This window comes from Gymnogyps californianus, chromosome 2, assembly GCF_018139145.2.
Source record: "Gymnogyps californianus isolate 813 chromosome 2, ASM1813914v2, whole genome shotgun sequence".
Classification (NCBI taxonomy): Eukaryota; Metazoa; Chordata; class Aves; order Accipitriformes; family Cathartidae; genus Gymnogyps; species Gymnogyps californianus.
Window position 1 is genome coordinate 111,267,730 of NC_059472.1, and position 19,572 is coordinate 111,287,301.

The following is a 19,572-nucleotide window of genomic DNA, read 5'->3' on the forward strand; positions in this document are numbered from 1 at the left end:
GATATTTTTTCTACCACAGCAAATGGCTATGCAATGATGATGAAGTATTAATCACTAGACATTCTTCTGTATTTGTGTGTAACACTACACAGCTGCTGTATTCCACACAAATTTCACTGGCAGGTGAGATGCATCCACTACAACAGGCTTTTACTTTTAAAGACACAAGAATGCCCTCCGTGACACATGTATTTAACTTTTCACCCTTCTGGAAAAAAACACTATACCAAATTTAACTCTGGGAAGGACATAGTGAATTAAAACCTAGTGAAACAGAAATCCTAAAATATTGATATTGAATATAATGGAATCAAGATTTCATTCCATTTATTTGTTTATATTCTATGCTGTAGAAATAGAGCTATGAGTTTCATAAACAAAATTCTTCACAAGAAATTTCACAAGAAAACTTCTATCCTTAAAAAAAAAAAAATCTTTTTAACACAGTGTTGCAAATAGCTTCAGCTTCCTCGATGAGATGAATATAATTCTTTCAATGGTGGGAAACATACACACCTAGATTTCTCCAAAGCACTTGTTCACAGTACAATAGGAAAAAAGGATTAAAACATAATACTCGCTAGATATTAGAATTGCACCACTAAAGCTTCTGCTCAAAGACTTGTTTCAGTAGCAATAGACAGCAAATGCCAGGGAAGTCAGAAGCTTAGTAAAGATAGCAATTTTGGAAGTAAAAGTTGCTTAGACTATATAAAGGCCTCAGTTCAACATGATACTTTGTCTGAAGAATAATTCGATTTCAGTCAATGTACTGATCACTTGCTTGAATGCATACACCTATGTATCCTGCTGAAACTGGTTTACTTATTATTGTTTTTTCAATAAATCATGAATGAAAAAGGCTTTTGGTTCCATTTGACTTCCTTCTCTGAGTTGAGTACCTTGTTCATAGCCAAATCAGCCAGCCATAAGGAATTAGTAGTAGCAGTAGTATCATCGTCATACAAATAAACTTATATTGACCACATCAAAGTAAATATTTCAGTGCTTTGTGTTTTACATATAAACACACTTAGTTGAGTGAACTCTGTGGCCTTTTGCCTCTTTCATAACAACTCTCTGATGAATTCAGCAGACTTAAAAGACAGTTCTATTTCTACTGTCCCATGAAACTGTTATAGACAGTCCCAGGACTACCGTGCTTTTCCCCTTCCTCTCTTCCTGGCTCAGTTCATTCTCTCTGGTCTCTCCAAAGATTTACTCTCACTAAAAAGGCACTATCCAAACAAACCTTTCAGCATATACATTTTATGCCCTTAATAAAGAACACAAAGAATTTATCTACCTATATCTTACGGTTGTTAAGCAAACTGCTGAACTATAAGCATAAAAAAGATACCCCAACTGAACATTTCTACAGACATTATATCCCCTAGAAAAAATGTTTTTAACAAAAGTTAAAAGTTAAATAAGTCTATTTCTCCAAATTCCCCTGTAATTCAAGACTCAGTCAGGACCTCATTGCTAGACACACTTCTTGCAGTAGGAATATCTACAGTACAATCAATCTCTCAAAGTGAAGTTTGGGTACATCTGTATTACACATTCAGTTAAGTATTTTTAAATCTATATTTAAAACTGCTTTCCTGAAACCTTATAGACCCATTTCTTTTCTCCTTTAATTAAGAACTAATCCTTAAAAGTAACCTTTGGACGTGTAACATTAAAGCAGATGTAATACAATGATACAGGCATCTCTGTATTCATTTGCTTGCAGAGACAGACCTATGCACTGTAAATATGTATTATCAAATATCTACAGATAAGCGTTTCTTTATTTCACATCAATAAAGGGAACACACACTTCAACATTCCTTTCTGATATTACTGTTGACAGCCAAATCACATATTTGCATTACATACTTCGTAAACCAGAACAAAAAGAGAGCTGCATTAAGGTCTGAAAAGTTACGCTCAGCTTATGATGGAATCAGACAGATGGGAAACAAGATATTAAAAGCCACAAGGTGAGCAGACAAAGAAAAGAGAGAGAATTTCTAAAGATTTTTTTCAAGATAGCACATCAAACATAATTTATTACAATGAGTTCACTGAGTCAATCAATCATTTACATGCAAGTTGAACAAGTGCATATGAATAACAAAAGACAGGTAACTGGAAAGAGGAGAAAATAACATTTTAATTATATTCTTTACTTTCTTCTCTCTCCAATTTTGTGTACGCTTTCCTGCCACCTATCTTAACAAGGCTTTGACTCTTAGCCAAGCTAATTTATTTTTTTTTCCCCTCATTCTTTGTTTACTTTTTGTTAAAGTAGGCATGTAGACTGTCTTTTAGGAACTTTGAGACACAGACTTTTTACAGCAGCACAGATAACTTATTTTACGCTATACTACTGAACTAGTAACCCAAATATTAAGTTATAACTTTGTAGAAAAAAATCATCCTGGAAAATTTCAGTGCCTTCTCTTGTGCAAAGGCCAATAATCTTCCACTTACACCTTTTCATACTTCTGGTGACATGCAAAAAAGATCTTTACATGAGAAAAATTTGAACTTAAGACCACAATCCTCATCTGGTGTACACTAACAAAGCTCTCTTAAAATCACTGATCCTATGCTGGTATTTACCTAATGACTGATTTTACTGTTTTACATGTTTTCCCCTTTCCATGTTGCAATAAATAGTTTGACGCTAATAAATCAACATTCAAGTTTGATTAATTTTGCTTTTGCAGTTACCCCCCCGTCACCCTTCTCATTTGTATATTTGTATTGAAGCTGCTTCCATGGACATGTCCATGGGGTGACCCTCGGCTCTTGCTTCTTGAGTGCTTTTTTAATTAAAAAAAACATCAAAACCAAAACCCTCTATCTCTACCAAGAAAACCCCACTCCATTTAGAAGAAAACCCCACTCTTCCAGTTGAAGTCTAATTACGTTTAGCCACAAGGCTTAATAAGAGTAGAAATAAGTTCTTACTAGTCTGCAATCACCTCACTGCTGCCATAGACAGTGCACGCATGTTTTATGTTACATACTAAGCATTGACCCAACTGGTTCAGAAGTGGCAACACGCCACAATGAACGATGCTGTTCTACCAGTTTTATGCAGGCAACTGTGTTTCAAACTCCTGCAAGAATGAACTGGGCAGCAGGAATCACAGCCTTGCACAGAGGCAAGAAAGCTGCCACAATTCAAGGCAGCCCATTCCACAGGGGCCCAGCAGGAAGCCGCAGCCTTCCCAGGAGCTGTCAATGAATACCACCTTATGTCTGGGCATGTAAGGGCCTCATATCTAGCCTGGAGTTGAGAGCTCTGCAGGAGCTAAAAATCAGCTCAAGAGTGCCATACAACCATAGGCCAGGCAGACATCCCCACCTGCCCGTACACAGCAAGGCCACTGCCCACAAAGGAGCAAGATTTTACAAATTCATCAGTGGTGTCCCTACATTTGTGCAAGGCAGCAGGTCTGACCTTCTCCTGAATTCACAACTGTTGTCCCATAATCCCTCTCCCCATAGTTTTTTCCCCTCCCCTTCAAGAGCCAGTAGTACTGTAGCTGCTTTCAACCAGTGCTTTGCAGACCAGCAAATTCCAGGAATGACTTTGAAGAAGTCTGCAAAAGCTAACTAAAAAAGCAAGACTACTATCACATAGGCCAAGGCTTACTATCAAAGAGTCTATACTCCCTTTAGAAAATGTCTGTGGTCACATTATGAACACTGTGCTCTGGGTAAAAAGTGTTTTCTTCCCAGTGAAGCTGATTTCTTTTAATGTGAAACTCCAGGAAGCGATCATGAATTCACCCCTCACAAAAGAAAACTCCTGTCATTGAAGCATCAGCAAATGGTATAGTCCCAGCCACAAATACAATCTTGTAAAGATAAAATCAAATCCTTAATGACAAATAACTACAAATTTAGAACAGGTCTCATATTAGGTCCTGGTTTAGGGCCTTCCAACCAGACACTTAAGCAGGTATCCAACTCTGTGCCAGTAATCACATGCAGCTGTGGGACTTGCTAAGTAAAATTAGCCACTTGATCAAATAGCACACAGCAAATCACAGAGTCACAGAAATGATGTGCTAGGAGGTGCTTAATGAACTAGAAACAATAAAAAATACATACAATGAGAAAAACAAAGGTAATGTATTTGAAAACCCTATTTTGAACATGGATTTTCAGAGGGGAAGAAACCTTGAGAGCAAAACAGACTTCAAAGTGCACAATTGTGTAGATACTTTCTTACTGTGAAAATGATGGCTGAAAACAGCTTTTGCTTTATTAAAAAAATAAAGTTTAGACTACATAAATATAGAGAAACTGAGGCACCTTTAAAAACACAAGGCATTTGAGTAGCAGAGAAGTGCTAACTGAGTTCAGTGAAACGCAACAACAACAAAAACAACTGATCTACAAATGTTTTTTAATGAGCTATTTGGAGCTTATAAAAAAAACAGACTGAATGCTTCTGTGCTTCCCACAGTATGGAGATCATCTCCTGATTAAGATTCAATTAGTATTACCAATAGCAAAGATAGATGCAACTAACAGATGTAGGACTTGAAATTTCAAAAATATATATTATTCAGCACAGAGTTTCAAGAGAAAGTAAATGTTAAATGGACTCCTATCTCTCCTTAGTCTCCACTTTAAAAAAACACAACAAACCTACACACACTCAGATGAATTGTAGATGAAGGATCAGAAATAAAAATCCTGACCATAGAATCTATTAGACAGCACTGGCATGAAAGAGGGAAAAAAAAAAAAAAAATTTCTTTTAAATGAGCTCTGGTTGAAGAAAGCAACATTTTAAAATGAAGAATAAATTACATTTTCTTGATTAAAATAAAATACTAATAAGCTTTTTCTGAAAGCATAAAAAAAACATACTACTTCAACCACTGAAAAATTCCTGTTTCAGCTTCATAATAACTCAGGAACAGCTCTAAGGAATCTGTCACTTTAAAAAAAAAAAATCTATTAAAGAGAATATTCAGGTTAAAAAAGCCCAAGAACTCCAAAATTAGTCTGTACACTCTGTGCAAGATCTTGGTGCACTTATATACAAACCTTAATCATATGGTCCTATACTATTTTTCTATCAAACTTCTGACTCATTTAATTAGTAGGTACTTACTGAATATTTACTTTTAACTTATTTGGGAATACACAGCCCAAACACTCCATCGAATCTCCTAGAGAGTCCCTACCAGACTTTATGCACATCATATGTTGTATACATTGCACCTTCTGCCACCCTGAGTTCCTTTCAAAAGACACTTCCCTGAAACAAGGGTGATTCATCTGCCAGGTTTCAAGTTTCCACTCCAAAGAATAAAGGCACTGAGTTTCTCAGGAGGAAAAAAAAAAAAAAAAAGCCCATCAACGTATTTTCCCATAACTCGTTCCTGGAAACAGATGAATCATTTTAATAGTAACTTTGAAAACAAATCACTTTTTGGCAATTCCATGACATGGAAAATTCAGCCAAAACAGTTAAAACTTTGGCAAAGTTATAAAAACTAAAATCAGACTCTGATAACAGAAATATCAGACAACCTTCTACAATCATTTCTTCAAGTCTCCATCTTCTCTGAAGAAAGAACATATATCCACTGAAATATTAAATCCATTATGCTCTGTATTTTCACACAGCTTTACTAAGTCCAGGCAAAATTCAACTTACAAAAAGTTTCTTCTGCTACATTTTATACAGTTTTTTTAATACTATAAGACATTTTCTTATACTATTGCTTAATTATAGCCTTTCCCACCAAGAACCTATGCATTTAATATGAATTACAACTTATCTTTTTTTTAATTCTATGTAATGATGTCTGGTTGTATTTCATTGATTGTTTAGAAAACAGCACAGATCAAGTTCTCAGAGTGGCTTCTATTCATGCAAAGAACTGCAAGCATACTTGCAAAAAACAGAACAATTTGAGTTGTGGGAGGTGCGCCCAGGTAGAGGAAGTTGTCCTCTTAGTGACAGAGCTCCGGGAGGAGGTGAGTAGGTTGAGGAGTATCAGGGAGCGAGAGAGAGAGATAGACTACTGAAGTCACACCCTACCTTCCCTGACACAGGCGCAACAGGCAGACAGGATGCATGATACGGAGGATTCCCTATCCTCTCTCCTCTTGGCTAAACACAATGACTTAAGGGACGGGGGTCAGACTTTGGCCTGTTGAGGAGACTGGTTGACAGAGTCCCTTTGGAGGCAGGCCTGAAGGGCAAAGGAGTCCAGGAAGGCTGGACATTCTTCAAGAAGGAAATCTTAAAGGTGCAGGAGCAGGCCGTCCCCATGTGCCGAGACAAGCCAGTGGGGAGGAAGACAGGCCTGGCTGAACAGAGAGCTTTGGCTGGAACTCAGGGAAAAAAGGAGAGTTTATGACCTTTGGAAGAAGGGGCAGGCAACTCAGGAGGACTACAAGGATGTCGTGAGGTTATGCAGGGAGAAAACTAGAAGGGCCAAAGCCCAGCTAGAACTTAATCTGGCTACTGCCGTAAAAGACAATAAAAAGTGTTTCTATAAATACATTAGCAACAAAAGGAGGGCTAAGGAGAATCTCCATCCTTTATTGGATGCAAGAGGAAACATAGTGACAAAGGATGAGGAAAAGGCTGACGTACTTAATGCCTTCTTTGCCTCAGTCTTTAGTAGTAAGACCAGTTGTTCTTGGGGTACCCAGCTCCCTGAGCTGGAAGACAGGGATGGGGAGCAGAATGAAGCCCCCATAATCCAAGGGGAAATGGTTAGCGACCTGCTACACCACTTAGACACACACAAGTCTATAGGGCCGGATGGGATCCACCCGAGGGTACTGAGGGAGCTGGGGGAAGTGCTCACCAAGCCACTTTCAATCATTTGTCAGAGTCCTGGCTAACTGGGGAGGTCCCAGTTGACTGGAAGTCAGCAAATGTGATGCCCATCTACGAGAAGGGCCAGAAGGAGAATCCAGGGAACTACAGGCCTGCCAGCCTGACCTTGGTGCCAGGGAAAGTTATGGAGCAGATCATCCTGAGTGCCATCACGCAGCACGTAGAGGACAACCAGGTGATCAGGCCCAGTCAGCATGGCTTTATGAAAGGCAGGTCCTGCTTGACTAACCTGATCTCCTTCTATGACCAGATGACCCACTTAGTGGACGAGGGAAAGGCTGTGGATGTTGTTTACCTTGACTTTAGTAAAGCCTTTGACACTGTTTCCCACAGCATTCTCCTGGAGAAACTGGCTGCTCGTGGCTTGGACGGGCATACTCTTCGCTGGATAAAAAACTGGCCGGATGGCCGGGCCCAAAGTGTTGTGGTGAATGGAGTTAAATCCAATTGGTGGCCAGTCACAAGTGGTGTTCCCCAGGGCTCAGTATTGGGGCCAGTTCTGTTTGATATCTTTATCAATGATCTGGACAAGGGGATCAAGTGCACCCTCAGTAGGTTTGCAGATGACACCAAGTTGAGTGGGAGTGTTGATCTGCTTGAGGGTAGGAAGGCTCTACACAGGGACCTGGACGGGCGGGATCGATGGGCCGAGGGCAATTGTATGAGGTTCAACAAGGCTAAGTGCCAGGTCCTGCACTTGGGTCACAACAACCCCATGCAACGCTACAGGCCTGGGGAAGAGTGGCTGGAAAGCTGCCCGGCAGAAAAGGACCTGAGGGTGTTAGTCACCAGCTGGCTGAATATGAGCCAGCAGTGTGCCCAGGTGGCCAAGAAGGCCAATAGAGTCTTGGCTTGTGTCAGAAATAGCGTGGCCAGCAGGACTAGGGAAGTGATCATCCCTTTGTACTTGGCACTGGTGAGGCCGCACCTCAAATACTGTGTTCAGTTTTGGGCCCCTCACTACAGGAAAGACATTGAGGTGCTGGAACGTGTCCAAAGAAGGGCAATGAAGCTGGTGAAGGGTGTAGAGAACAAGTCTTATGATGAGTGGCTGAGGGAACTGGGATTGTTTAGCCTGGAGAAAAGGAGGCTGAGGGGAGACCTTGGCGCTCTCTACAACTACCTGAAAGGAGGTTGTAGTGAGGTGGGGGTCGGTCTCTTTTCCCAAGTAACAAGCAATAGGACAAGAGGAAATGGCCTCAACTTGCGCCAGGGGAGGTTTAGATTGGATATTAGGAAAAATTTCTTCACCAAAAGGGTTGTCAAGCATTGGAACAGGCTGCCCAGGGAAGTGGTTGAGTCACCATGCCTGGAGGTATTTAAAAGATGTGTAGATGTGGCACTTAGGGACATGGTTTAGTGGCGGACTTGACATTGTTAGGTTAACGGTTGGACCTGATAATCTTAAAGGTCTTTTCCAACATAAATTATTCTATTCTATTCTAAAAATGGTAGCTACATTTGACAGCTGAGAATGAAAAGAACAAAACATACAAATAAAATCCAGACAAACAGGTTTTGCTCATATAAAAATTAATTACCTGTGAGGACAGGCATCAGAATAACTGTAGCAATTTTTCTTATTATTTGTAATAGGGTAGTATCCAGAGGCTCCAATTTGGATGCTACATACACTTCGTGAAGGATTCTATCGTTTTATTTAATCAGTAATAAGGACGCTTTTCCATGGAAAGCTGCCAACATCCAAAAGAAGCTGTATTAAGGCACTTTTCACTTTTGATCTTATGATTAGAAACAGTGACATTTACAATGAAAATATGCATACATCTAGCCATTTACAGCACTCATCTTTTTGTCTCCACATTTATCAGCATTAATACTTGCACAGAAAAAAGAATCTTGTGTGTTTGTCTGCTCCTGACAATGTCATTTACATCTTATCTGTGGAGAATTATCCCTCCACAAAAATAACAGTAATTTCAACAGCTTGTGCTGCAGCAGTGCAAACAGGTAGATTTTCAGATTTTTCATTTGATACATAGGAAGGCACATACAGAAACGAGCCATGTCTACTTGGTTCAGTGAGAAATGTGGAAATATTCCACCCCTATTATCACAGCCAAATCTCCTCTGGTTGTAACAGTATTTTCTCAGCAGAACAACACTGGTATTAGTTGTAACACTGAAAGGTCTCTGGACGCTGCCCATTAAGTACCTATGTGCTAATGCACTACAGGGATGACACAAGAAATAAACCCATGCAATTGAATGAAATGTTTGAAATAGGATGTTTTACAATGCACAAGACTGTATTTCTGTGCCTGTCATGGTTTAACCCCAGCCAGCAACTAAGCACCATGCAGCTGCTCCATCACTCCTCCCCCATCCCACTGGGACGGCGAGGAGGATCGGGAAAAAAGGTGAAACTCATGGGTTGAGATAAGAACAGTTTAATAACTAAAGGAAAATATAATACTAACAACAATAATAATGAAATATAATAATAATAATAATAATAGTAATAAAAAGGAATATAACAAAAAAAAGTAAAAAAGGCACAAAAAACCCAACCTCAAGGGAAAAAAAACAGTGATGCACAATGCAATTGCTCACCACCCGCTGACCGATGCCCGAGACGCGATCCGCCCCTCCTGGCCAACTCCTCCCTGTTTATATACTGGGCATGACGTTCTATGGTATGGAATATCCCTTTGGCTAGTTCAGGTCAGCTGCCCCGGCTATGCTCCCTCCCAGCTTCTTGTACACCTGCTTGCTGGCAGAGCACGGGAAACTGAAAAATCATTAACTTAGGATAAGCGCTACTTAGCAACAACTAAAACATCAGAGTGTTATCAACATTATTCTCACACTAAATCCAAAACACAGCACTGCACCAGCTACTAAGAAGAAAATTAACTCTATCCCAGCCAAAACCAGGACAGTGCCTCTGCAGCATTAATGAACGCCCACCATTTAGTTGTCCACAATGCTTTTTTGAGCACTTTAATGCTGCCCGCAATGCAGATGTGGTTCATCTACTGAGCTGTTAAACAGCATACAAGTCAGAGAAACATAGTCCAAAGTTCTATTTGATTCGAGAAATAAATGGGTTAGTATTACCAATGAGTCTGGAGTCAAAATACGGCACTTCTGCCTGATAATGCATTTTGAATAGTGGCAACAAACTTGTAAATGATTCTCTGAAGAAGGAAGTTTTTCCTTTATCAATCTACAAAAGTATTTAAATAGTACCACAAAAAACCAAAATGTTATATTACAGAGTAAGCTTGAATGAAAATAACTTCACATAATTTTTTATCAGAGAAATCTAGTACTACAAATATTCATTCCAAAGAAGGCAAAACGTTTTTACAAATAACTGAACTCTGACTTTTTAGATAGAGTTTAATGGATACCTGTTTTTGAAGTCCTAAACCAGAGTCTGAACACTTTTTTTTTAATAGCTTTTACTATAATATAATACATAACTAATGAATTATAACCTCTGGCCTAATCACACGTCACTACTCTAAAGAGTTTGCAGTTTAATTGATGAGCCAGAAACAATACAGTGCTGAATAACACAAACATGAAGGAACACAGAGTCATAGCAGCAGAACTCAATCAGACCAAAAAGAAGTCATTAGTCCAAATTTGTTTCAGCATCATCCTTTATTTCACTTTTTTATAAACTACAGATAAATTTCAAATCAGAGCTATCTGAGGCAATCAAACTAAGCAGTGTTAAAACCTTAGCTAGTGTTCCATCAGTATAGCCAAAAATGACACACTTGTTAAGGTTTATTAGATTTCCAGAGGTTCAACAGCACATAGAAATCAGTTGTTTTGCTAACTTAAAATTTTCCATGACATAAAATTGAAACCAAGTTACAACCCTTTTCCTTGCTATTCGCATAAATAAATAGTGCATAAGGTATTGAAAGGCCCTATCCAAATTTGACCAATTTACAGAATGACTTCTGAAGGCTTCCATGGGTTTAGCAGGAAGGGTGAGCTTTTGGGGTACACTACAAGTGCCTATTCTGCTACTAGCTGCTTAAATCGTTTCCATTTCTTTTGAACTACCCAGGTTATCCTTCTTTTCCTAATACTTAGCATGATCCCGAAATATGATCTGCTGGTAATAAACCACAACAAACATCTTGATTCCATTTCCAGAATTACACTCTTATTCAAAGGTCACCTAAATAATAAACTCATTAAAAGAAATGTCTTCCTTTGTCTTCAAACTCTGTCCCCTACCCACTCCAGATAGATAGCCATTTTATTTTTTCTATGTATTAAAGGGGCATCTTTTTTCTATCTCCTTCCTAGTCTTTCTCTAATTGATGACAGAGGTAGCTCTACAGAGGAAAATGAAGCTGCAACGTGTTCAGGCTTAGCACAAGAACAATAGTAGCAAAGACAAAAGGCACAGAATTTACTGTCAGATAGCAGCTAAAGAAGAAATCCCCTTGCAATCTGGGTATGTACTCTGTTTACAGAGTAAAGAAAGCCACTAAATAAATCCAAGATCCAGTTGGAGTATGATCTACCAACAACTTTTTGCATAACTAATCATTAGAAATCACAACACACATTCCACAGAGGCCAACATTAAATTGAGTTACTGTCATGTTAGTATGGTCTTCTGGTCTATTCAATAAAATTCTGGCTACTTAAAACCCTGAGGGATAAGTTCTGTTCTTAGTTATACTGATGTCCTCAATGGAAATTATCAAGAATAGTAGCCAAGAAAAGTGTTTAATGCACAGTATATATTTAAAGAAATGTTCACATTAATTCAGATTTTATTATCATTCCGTATCAGAGCTATGCAGTGAAAAAGACATCATCTCCATACAGTGCATACACAATTTTTTTATCATGACAGAGATTAAGAATACAATGTTTTGCAAAGATGATGCTTTATAAGCTTGTAAAAAACAACCGCTTATTCAAACCATACCCAAAACAAGACAACTGTGTAACAGTCCTCCTAGCCGGCCTCCAAAATCACCAGCAGCAATGACCTCTAAAAAAGCAGTTTCCTTTTGTATTCAGTCAACTCGCAACTCTCAGCAAGCAGAGAAGCAATAAGATATAGTCGACACCTGAACAGTATTTGAGTTCCAAGATTGATATTTCTCACACAACTTACTGCTCAGGGATCCTGTGATGCCACATATATCCTACAGGCAGTATGTAATTGTCACCAGTTTCACCTATACTCAGTAATTTGTAAAAGACCTGTCATGAAAGCCCTGAATAGAGAGCACTAAGAGAACCTTAAATAGACAAGCCTTAAACAAAATCACCTTGAGAAAAAGTGATGCAGAAACACAAACTAATGGTTTCTAAAGCTCACCATTAACTCAGTAAACCGCCAAACTAAAGCACAAAGATAGAATACAGAAAATAATTTATATCCATTTGCTAGGTTTTTCTAGGGTCACTTCAAAATTTTGAGAAGATTAAGAGTTTGCTATGGCAAATACAAACTAAAACACAGTAATCAGAAGCAGAGAAGTGTCTGATGAACAATCATATAATACAAACAAAATTAACCACATTATCCTGTCTGTGGAATCTGGGAAAAAAAATATACTCCAAAATTGCAGAAATGTTAAATGTAAAATACTTCTTGCAGATTTTCAATCCAAGAGAAACCAACTTATTACAGTATTTGTTGGAGCCTGGTTGTAATTAAATACAGGAAGGATATTAAAACTTCCAAGAGATTTTTTTTAAGCCACAACAGAAGAAAAGGCACAATTGCGTAATTGGAACCAAATCCAAAACCCACTTCCTTCTTATTTACTAGCATCATCTAAAGGACACTATTTAGATGCTGAAAGGTCTGGAGCTGACAACTGTAAATCATCTAAAAGTCAAAAATTTCAAAGGAATTGTATGACATGGGTTAAAAGTTTATAGACGAGAGATATAGAAAGTTAGTGCTCACTGCACATCCTAGCGGTCACCATATCTCTCTTGTCAATAAAAGTGTCAATTCTATTTTGTTGTGGGGAGAGAAATCCTCTTTAGTAGTAATAAGCTGCTATAAAGCTACAGGGCAAAAAAGTTTAATACACAGAATTTGAAAGAAAGATGTCTTCTTAAGATAACTTTTCTTTAGAGAACAGGATTTCATTTATCATTTGGTTCTACACAGACCAGTTAAATACTAAACAAACTTGCCAGTCAGTGGGATATTTCTTTAAAAAGCTTCAGATCATTTTCATTGGCAGTCAAATTCAGTCAATGCTCTTTGTCATTAGCATTTCTGTGCAGGAAATTAATATCAAAAGCATCTTCCAGCCCTCCCCCCCCAAAAAAGATTTAAAAAATCCTCTTGCATTTCTATAAGACATGCAGAAAAGTGATAGCACAGACATAAATGGACACGTACATGCTAGGTTTTTTGCTATAAAATAAACCAAGTGGTTTTCAGGGACCTCTAATTATTTAAGTGCTTTAACCCCTGGGGTTTTTTTTCCCTTTCTGACAGTCAAAGTCATCAACACTGCCCAATGAAGATGTACGTATAGGCCAGCTTCACAACTCTCATATCAGACGAGGGGATGGACAAAAGGTGCAAGCATGCTGCTGTATTAGCTCAGTGCATGAAATACTGACAAAAGCCAAAAGTTTCATACAGGTTCCTGCTGTCGTAAGACTATTAATAGGAGGACAGTTCAGTAGCGCTTTTGTTTTATACACAGAAAAAAAGATTCCTTTTTTCTCATTAAAAGTTACTACACTCCAGTGAAACTCATGCTGAAGGAAAAGTTATCGTGATGCATCTGTTTGACCTCTAGATCCCACCATTAATCAACTGCAACAAGAACCTAACAAACTAAAAGTCTACAACTTTACGTTCCTTATTGTTTTGGTAGTGTCCGTGAGAGACTTCAAAAGGCCATTCTTTTTAAACATTCATTACATGAGGAAGAGCTTTAGATATCTCAGCTTGGTATGTAAAACCATAATCCCTTTGAAAGCATGGATCTTTCAAAAACCTGATCGTATCACAGTAATTGTCTAACTTTCCTTTTAAAAAAACATTACCACCAGAAGTACTGCAAGAGCCATTTCTTTTTTTACATTGACTTTTACATTTGTGCTACTCTTTCTTAGTACGCTCACCCTTAAAGACTTACAAGTAACCACCAGTTTTGCAAAAAGAAAGAAAACAAACCAGGAAAACTAGACGTTCTCAGAGAGACTCAGCTATCAGTTACATTTTTCTTCATTCATTTGAACATCTTTTTTTAATGGGATTGATCACATGGGTTTGTTTTTGGTACCCCAGAACCTTATCCATAAATATATTTTCCAATTTAATAAATGTTCTCATTACAGTCTTGGGCCAACACTCTAAAGTTAATTTGGACTGAAGTAATAGGGTTATCTAAAACAAAATAGGTGTTTTCTGAATAACAGCTTATATACATACTCTATTCCAAAATATCAACTTATTTCAGTTTAATTTACCCAACACTGAAGTAAATAAAAACACTTATTTTGCAATAAGAGTGTGCATGTATGGAATTACTTCTTAACAACTTTTAGATAACTATAATTTGATAAGAAGCATGGAATGTTAATGATCATATGCAGCTCATACCAACATCACTTTCTTTTTGTGAATTATAAATCATTGCACTAATGGTGCTTAAATGTTCAAAGACAATTTAAAGTTCTCATTATTTGTGGCATATGGTATACCTGTCATGATCAAAACATCTTCGTCTTTACAATTTTGATGAGATTTCTCTTTAATGTGCCTAGAGAAAATGCTGCATCTTCAAGCTTACTTTATTCTTTAATTCCCAGAGCCAAAAGGCAGACCTCCTGGATTACATTACTTTGACACTTGGGAGATACTTGATTACTCTGGGTGATTTTGCACAAGTCATTCAGTCACTCTGGTAGTAATATTACCCAGTGCCAAGGCCTCCCTTCCAACAGTGGTTTCACCATTTATGCGCGAATAATCTCAAATTATCTACTACAATTGTTACTTCCAATCTCAGGGATATATTAACCCATGTTTTCAAAGAACATGGAGGTCCTTTGTAAAAAGTGAAAACCAAACATAATGCAGTAGTAACTATAACCATGTCATATAAAATGGTCACTACCAGAGTGGCAGAATAAGGAAACTGTCACTAATACCATTATTGTCATTATTATTGTTGTCATTAGTTGTACAAACTAATTTGCATTAATTTATGTCAAAATGGTATTCTTAGGCTCAAACACCTACACAACTAAAAGCAATTTTGAAACAGCTACCTGAGATGACAAGAGATTGCAGTCAATGTGCAGTCCTTTCCCCGTCTTATACCTCTGAAGTAAACCGGCCATAATTGCTCCATATGTATACAACCCAGTAGCAAGATCTGTCATGGCTACTCCTGGTCTAACTGGCTCACCATCCTAAAGAAAAAGAAGACATCCCAAAATAAAACAAGACAAACAAAACAAAAAACAAAAACAAAAAAAGAAAATAAGCAGAGGCAAAACATTACTTTTTGTTATAGTACATTCTACACAAGACTCATCTGAAAAAGTGTTTACGTGTTTCTGCATTGCAAACTGCAAGAAATAAGAGCATCTTTTAGTGAACTGAAGTATAAAAACTACCACTGAAAAACAGATATTCTTGCAGTATCTACACAATACTGTAACTCCATGATGCTGCAGACCGCAAATTGTGAATGATTTATTATGCTACTTTTTGCCCTAATAACATAATGCTTCAACTCACCAATGCAAAAAGAAAAGAGATACTCTTAGAGACAAGACAATCCAGTGAAAACTGAATTTCATTATGCCTAGAAGCCAAAGGTCTAAAGGATTCCCACAGTATGCTGACCCGAGTGCATGTCTGTCTGAAAGGCAGAACCATATGGCTTTGCTCTTCTCACTCTTTTTCTCCCTCCTCTTCTGGCCCTCCCCCAGCCAAATCTCAGTTTTGTATTTTCCAGTATACACACTCCAGGCTTCTAGTGGGAAAACAAAAACAACTTTGTTTTTACACATATACACATTACACATGTAAATACATGCAAATTCTTGACCTTCTGACCAATAATCACTGGAAAGTTGTTGGTTCAAATATCCTTTTTCAGTATGTCATCCCTTTTTCTGGCATCAAGGTAAGAATCTTCATTTTACATCATGTGTTTCAGAACTTCCCTAATCACTGGCACGAAATATGGCCCCTCTGCAATCAATGGCAAAACGAACTTCTAATTTCGGTTAAGGTAGGCTTTTACATAGGAGCTTAAAAGTGCTTCTTCTGAGACATTCTCCCATTTCCTACTCTGAGAAGTTTGAGGTCGGATGCTCAGATTCTGACAGCAATTGCTTGCCCTGAAGTACAGTCCACAAATAGCAGTGCAAAGCTAATGGGACTGTTTCAGAGTTTCAGCACGTAAGTAAGCCTATCATAAGCCAACTTAAAATCAGTATAATTGGTAAATAATAACTGTTTGTCAAAGTTCCCAGAAATGCCTTAAAACTAATCTAGCATAAATTCAATAAAATTGAATTTACAGAATTACTTTAATTAGTCATTTCTAAACTGCTAAGTGTAATCACACTTTAAGATTGCAAGAGCTATGTTTACTGATAATTATAAAAAAAAAAAGTGTCTTGGCTTCACTTAAAAAATTTAAAACTTATGTTCACCATGTTTTTTTTCTTTTGCACTCCAACAGGATTTACATAAGTGATATCAAGTCATATATAATTTGAAAATTATTTTAAGAAAAATAATATCATATTGCATTATCAATTGCATTAATAGGTCAATTCTGGTATAAAAGACTGTAGTACAATATTTTCTATGTAAGATGGAAAAGGCTGCTATTTTATTCATATCATAAAAATGACTAAATAAAATTATAAAATCTGTATCAAATAAGACAAAATGTTAAAAAAAATCTCAGTTACTGTCATTCAAACTGCAGTAAGGATTAGTAAGGATTTCTCTGGGGGAAAACAGGAAAGGAAGTTCTTTATTTTTTTATGCGTAGGCCTACCGAGAAAACTAATTAGCACATGAGGTTTTTGCTCCTCAGAGCTATCACTGAGAAATACAGATAAAAAAAACCACATTTCCCCCATAATATCTGCTGTAAGTTCTCAGTATGTTAAATTGTTCTTTCTTCACTACAGCTAAGATGCTGGGATGAGAAGAAATCAAAAAGACTTAAGATTTTGCAAACAGAAGTGCAGCAACATTCTTAGTTTGAAAACATTTCCCACTGGTTTCAAAGTGTCATTAATTTCACCCTTGATGGAGAAAACTACACTTTGAGGATATAAAAATCAGGACTATTTTAATAGATTGTTACATATGAATTTGTCTTCTCAAGCCTTGATTCCAGCACTTTCCTCATCAAGTACTAAACTACCTAATGTTTTAAAGCAAACACTTCCTTCGCTTCAGTAAAAAGTTCAACCTTTATTTCTAAAATATTTTCACAATTCCCCCTTACAGAACACTCCTACGAACTACTAGCACTATACTGCTATGTTATTTTTAACACGTCGGCTTTACTTCATCCTAACACTCCACAACCTATAATTCTGCAGCGGTCCACACAACTTCTACTCTTCCTTGGTCTTTCTACCAAGATCCATGAGTAGCTGCCATTTTTCACCCTTTAATCAGCTTCTAATGTCCACCTGTGCCATAAACCAGCCTTTCTGTGACGGGATGCATAGCTGTAAGTACTGTGAAATGGATTCATTCAGGTTTTCATCTCTACCCTGTGGAACAAGGGATATGAAGTTGCTTTATATGAAGGATAAAGCTCCACACACACAGAAATACCTTCCTTTAGACAGAGCTTCTGACAGCACAGCAGTACTTTCGTGTAGCTCACGTTATACTAGTTCCCTGAGCAAAGTGAAGATCTATACAGTAGCTTTTATTCAAGCAAATTATTTTAAAAGTAACAAACACCACCACCCCCCGCCAACCAAAAGTTATATTACTGTTCTGGTAGAAGGACAAAATGTCACCCTCGTCAGGCAGAAAGTGCTTTAAGCAAACAAAGCTGCCATCCAGGCTCAAGGGCTGGGTTGAACCCTAATTAGGGGCAGTACCAGGACATGCCCTTTACTCATTTGAAAAGATGAAGATTCACTCCAGTAGAGCAGACCTTTTCTTCCATCACTGCACTTTGCTATTGCTCAATCTTACCACCAGTTTACACTTTTCCTAATTTTTGCTGTTTGCTAAATTCCTTACAATTTGTCAACACATTCTGGCCCAGACACAGCCACAACACATTTTGGAAGCTTCCTTTCCTGAGTCTTTTTTTTGCCCTTTGACATAATTTCTTTTCCCAAACTTACATCACTAACATAAAAATGATCCATTAAAAATGGAAATTGTTGTGAAATGACATGCTTCATAAAAGTATTCTAAGTCCAGTAGTCTTTACAGATGGGAAATAGCTGCTGAAGTTAATATGAACCAGCAACGGCTATATTTTTCAACAGCTCTGAGCTATACACCATGTGTACTCTTTTGTTGCAGTTTGTTTGGTTTTAAGCTGAAGAATGGCCCCTCTGGTATTGTAGATCCCAATCATGTCTTGCTGTCTCGTGTTCAGTAAAACAAAAATGTTTCTTCAGCCAGAAAGAAAGAATGCAGCACCATAAAGATACTCTGAATACTGAAAATTGCGTGTAATAATCCACTTGGAGATGGAAGGGGATTTGTATCCAAATGGGTTTTTATTTAATTAATTTCAAGTTATTGCCTTAATGAGTCATAGAAATTTTCATCAAAGGGATATTCATCTGGCATTGATGTATCTGAATATATTAAGTAAAAGCTTTCTGTTCATCAAATATGAAACTTGAATGTGGCGTTTAACCAGGAAATATCTATAAATTATGTCATCCAGGACAATAAAAGTGTCATCAGTGTAAACTTTGTCCTTTTAGCATATTTTAATTTATGTAAAGAAAAACTGAATGTGGCCTGAAGCAACTACTTTCATTCAAAATGGGTTTGTGGTACAGATTCACACAAAACAGATTCCCCACTATTGCTTGTAAATTTTCATAAACACACTAGAATTTCAAATTCCACAGGTGTCATACATTTCTAATACAGAAGTAATCAAGTACATGTGTAAGAGCTTGAATTCCATGCAGGTTTCTGCACATGAAAACATGGTTTAAAGATAGCATTCTACTGTACACTGAATGTGTTTGGTTTTGTACAATCAGCAAAAACACTAGCACAAATGCAGTTGTTTGTGCCTGTAACTTTGCAATATTGCAGAAGCTATAGCTTGATTTCAAGGTTCAGAACTTTTGCTCAGAAGCATTCCAAAGTAATCAGCATTAAGTCATTTCAGTTACAACTATTTTCTAGCAAAAAAAGCAAGCCATTCAGAATTTCTTCATGCAGGAATCTTCTCTCACATCTTAAAAATCAGATGTATAAAGCATATGATCTTGTCTCCCTTTCAAGAGGTTTATACTGTGTGTCAAATGTGATATTACTGTGTATCCTTGCTGCATTCCACATTTGCATTACACTAACTTCATCTCCTTAATAAAAAGATAACTTGGATAAAATACATACATTTTAGTCAGAAACTTCCATCTCTTCCACTGTGATCTCTTTATTGCCTCAAAAATTATAGTGTTACATGTACTATAAAGTATTGAAGAAAATGAATGTTACATCTGTG

The 19,572-nt window shown here is 37.4% G+C and overlaps 1 protein-coding gene across 1 annotated transcript in view; it reads right to left on the reverse strand.

Annotated features, from left to right (window-relative positions):
• Positions 1–19,572, reverse strand: part of SUGCT (succinyl-CoA:glutarate-CoA transferase) — a 336,652-nt gene that overhangs the window by 272,172 nt on the left and 44,908 nt on the right. Inside the window, exon 8 of the mRNA XM_050891832.1 lies at positions 15,140–15,283. Coding sequence (XP_050747789.1) covers positions 15,140–15,283 — 144 coding nt within the window. The remainder of the gene's footprint in view (positions 1–15,139; positions 15,284–19,572) is intronic.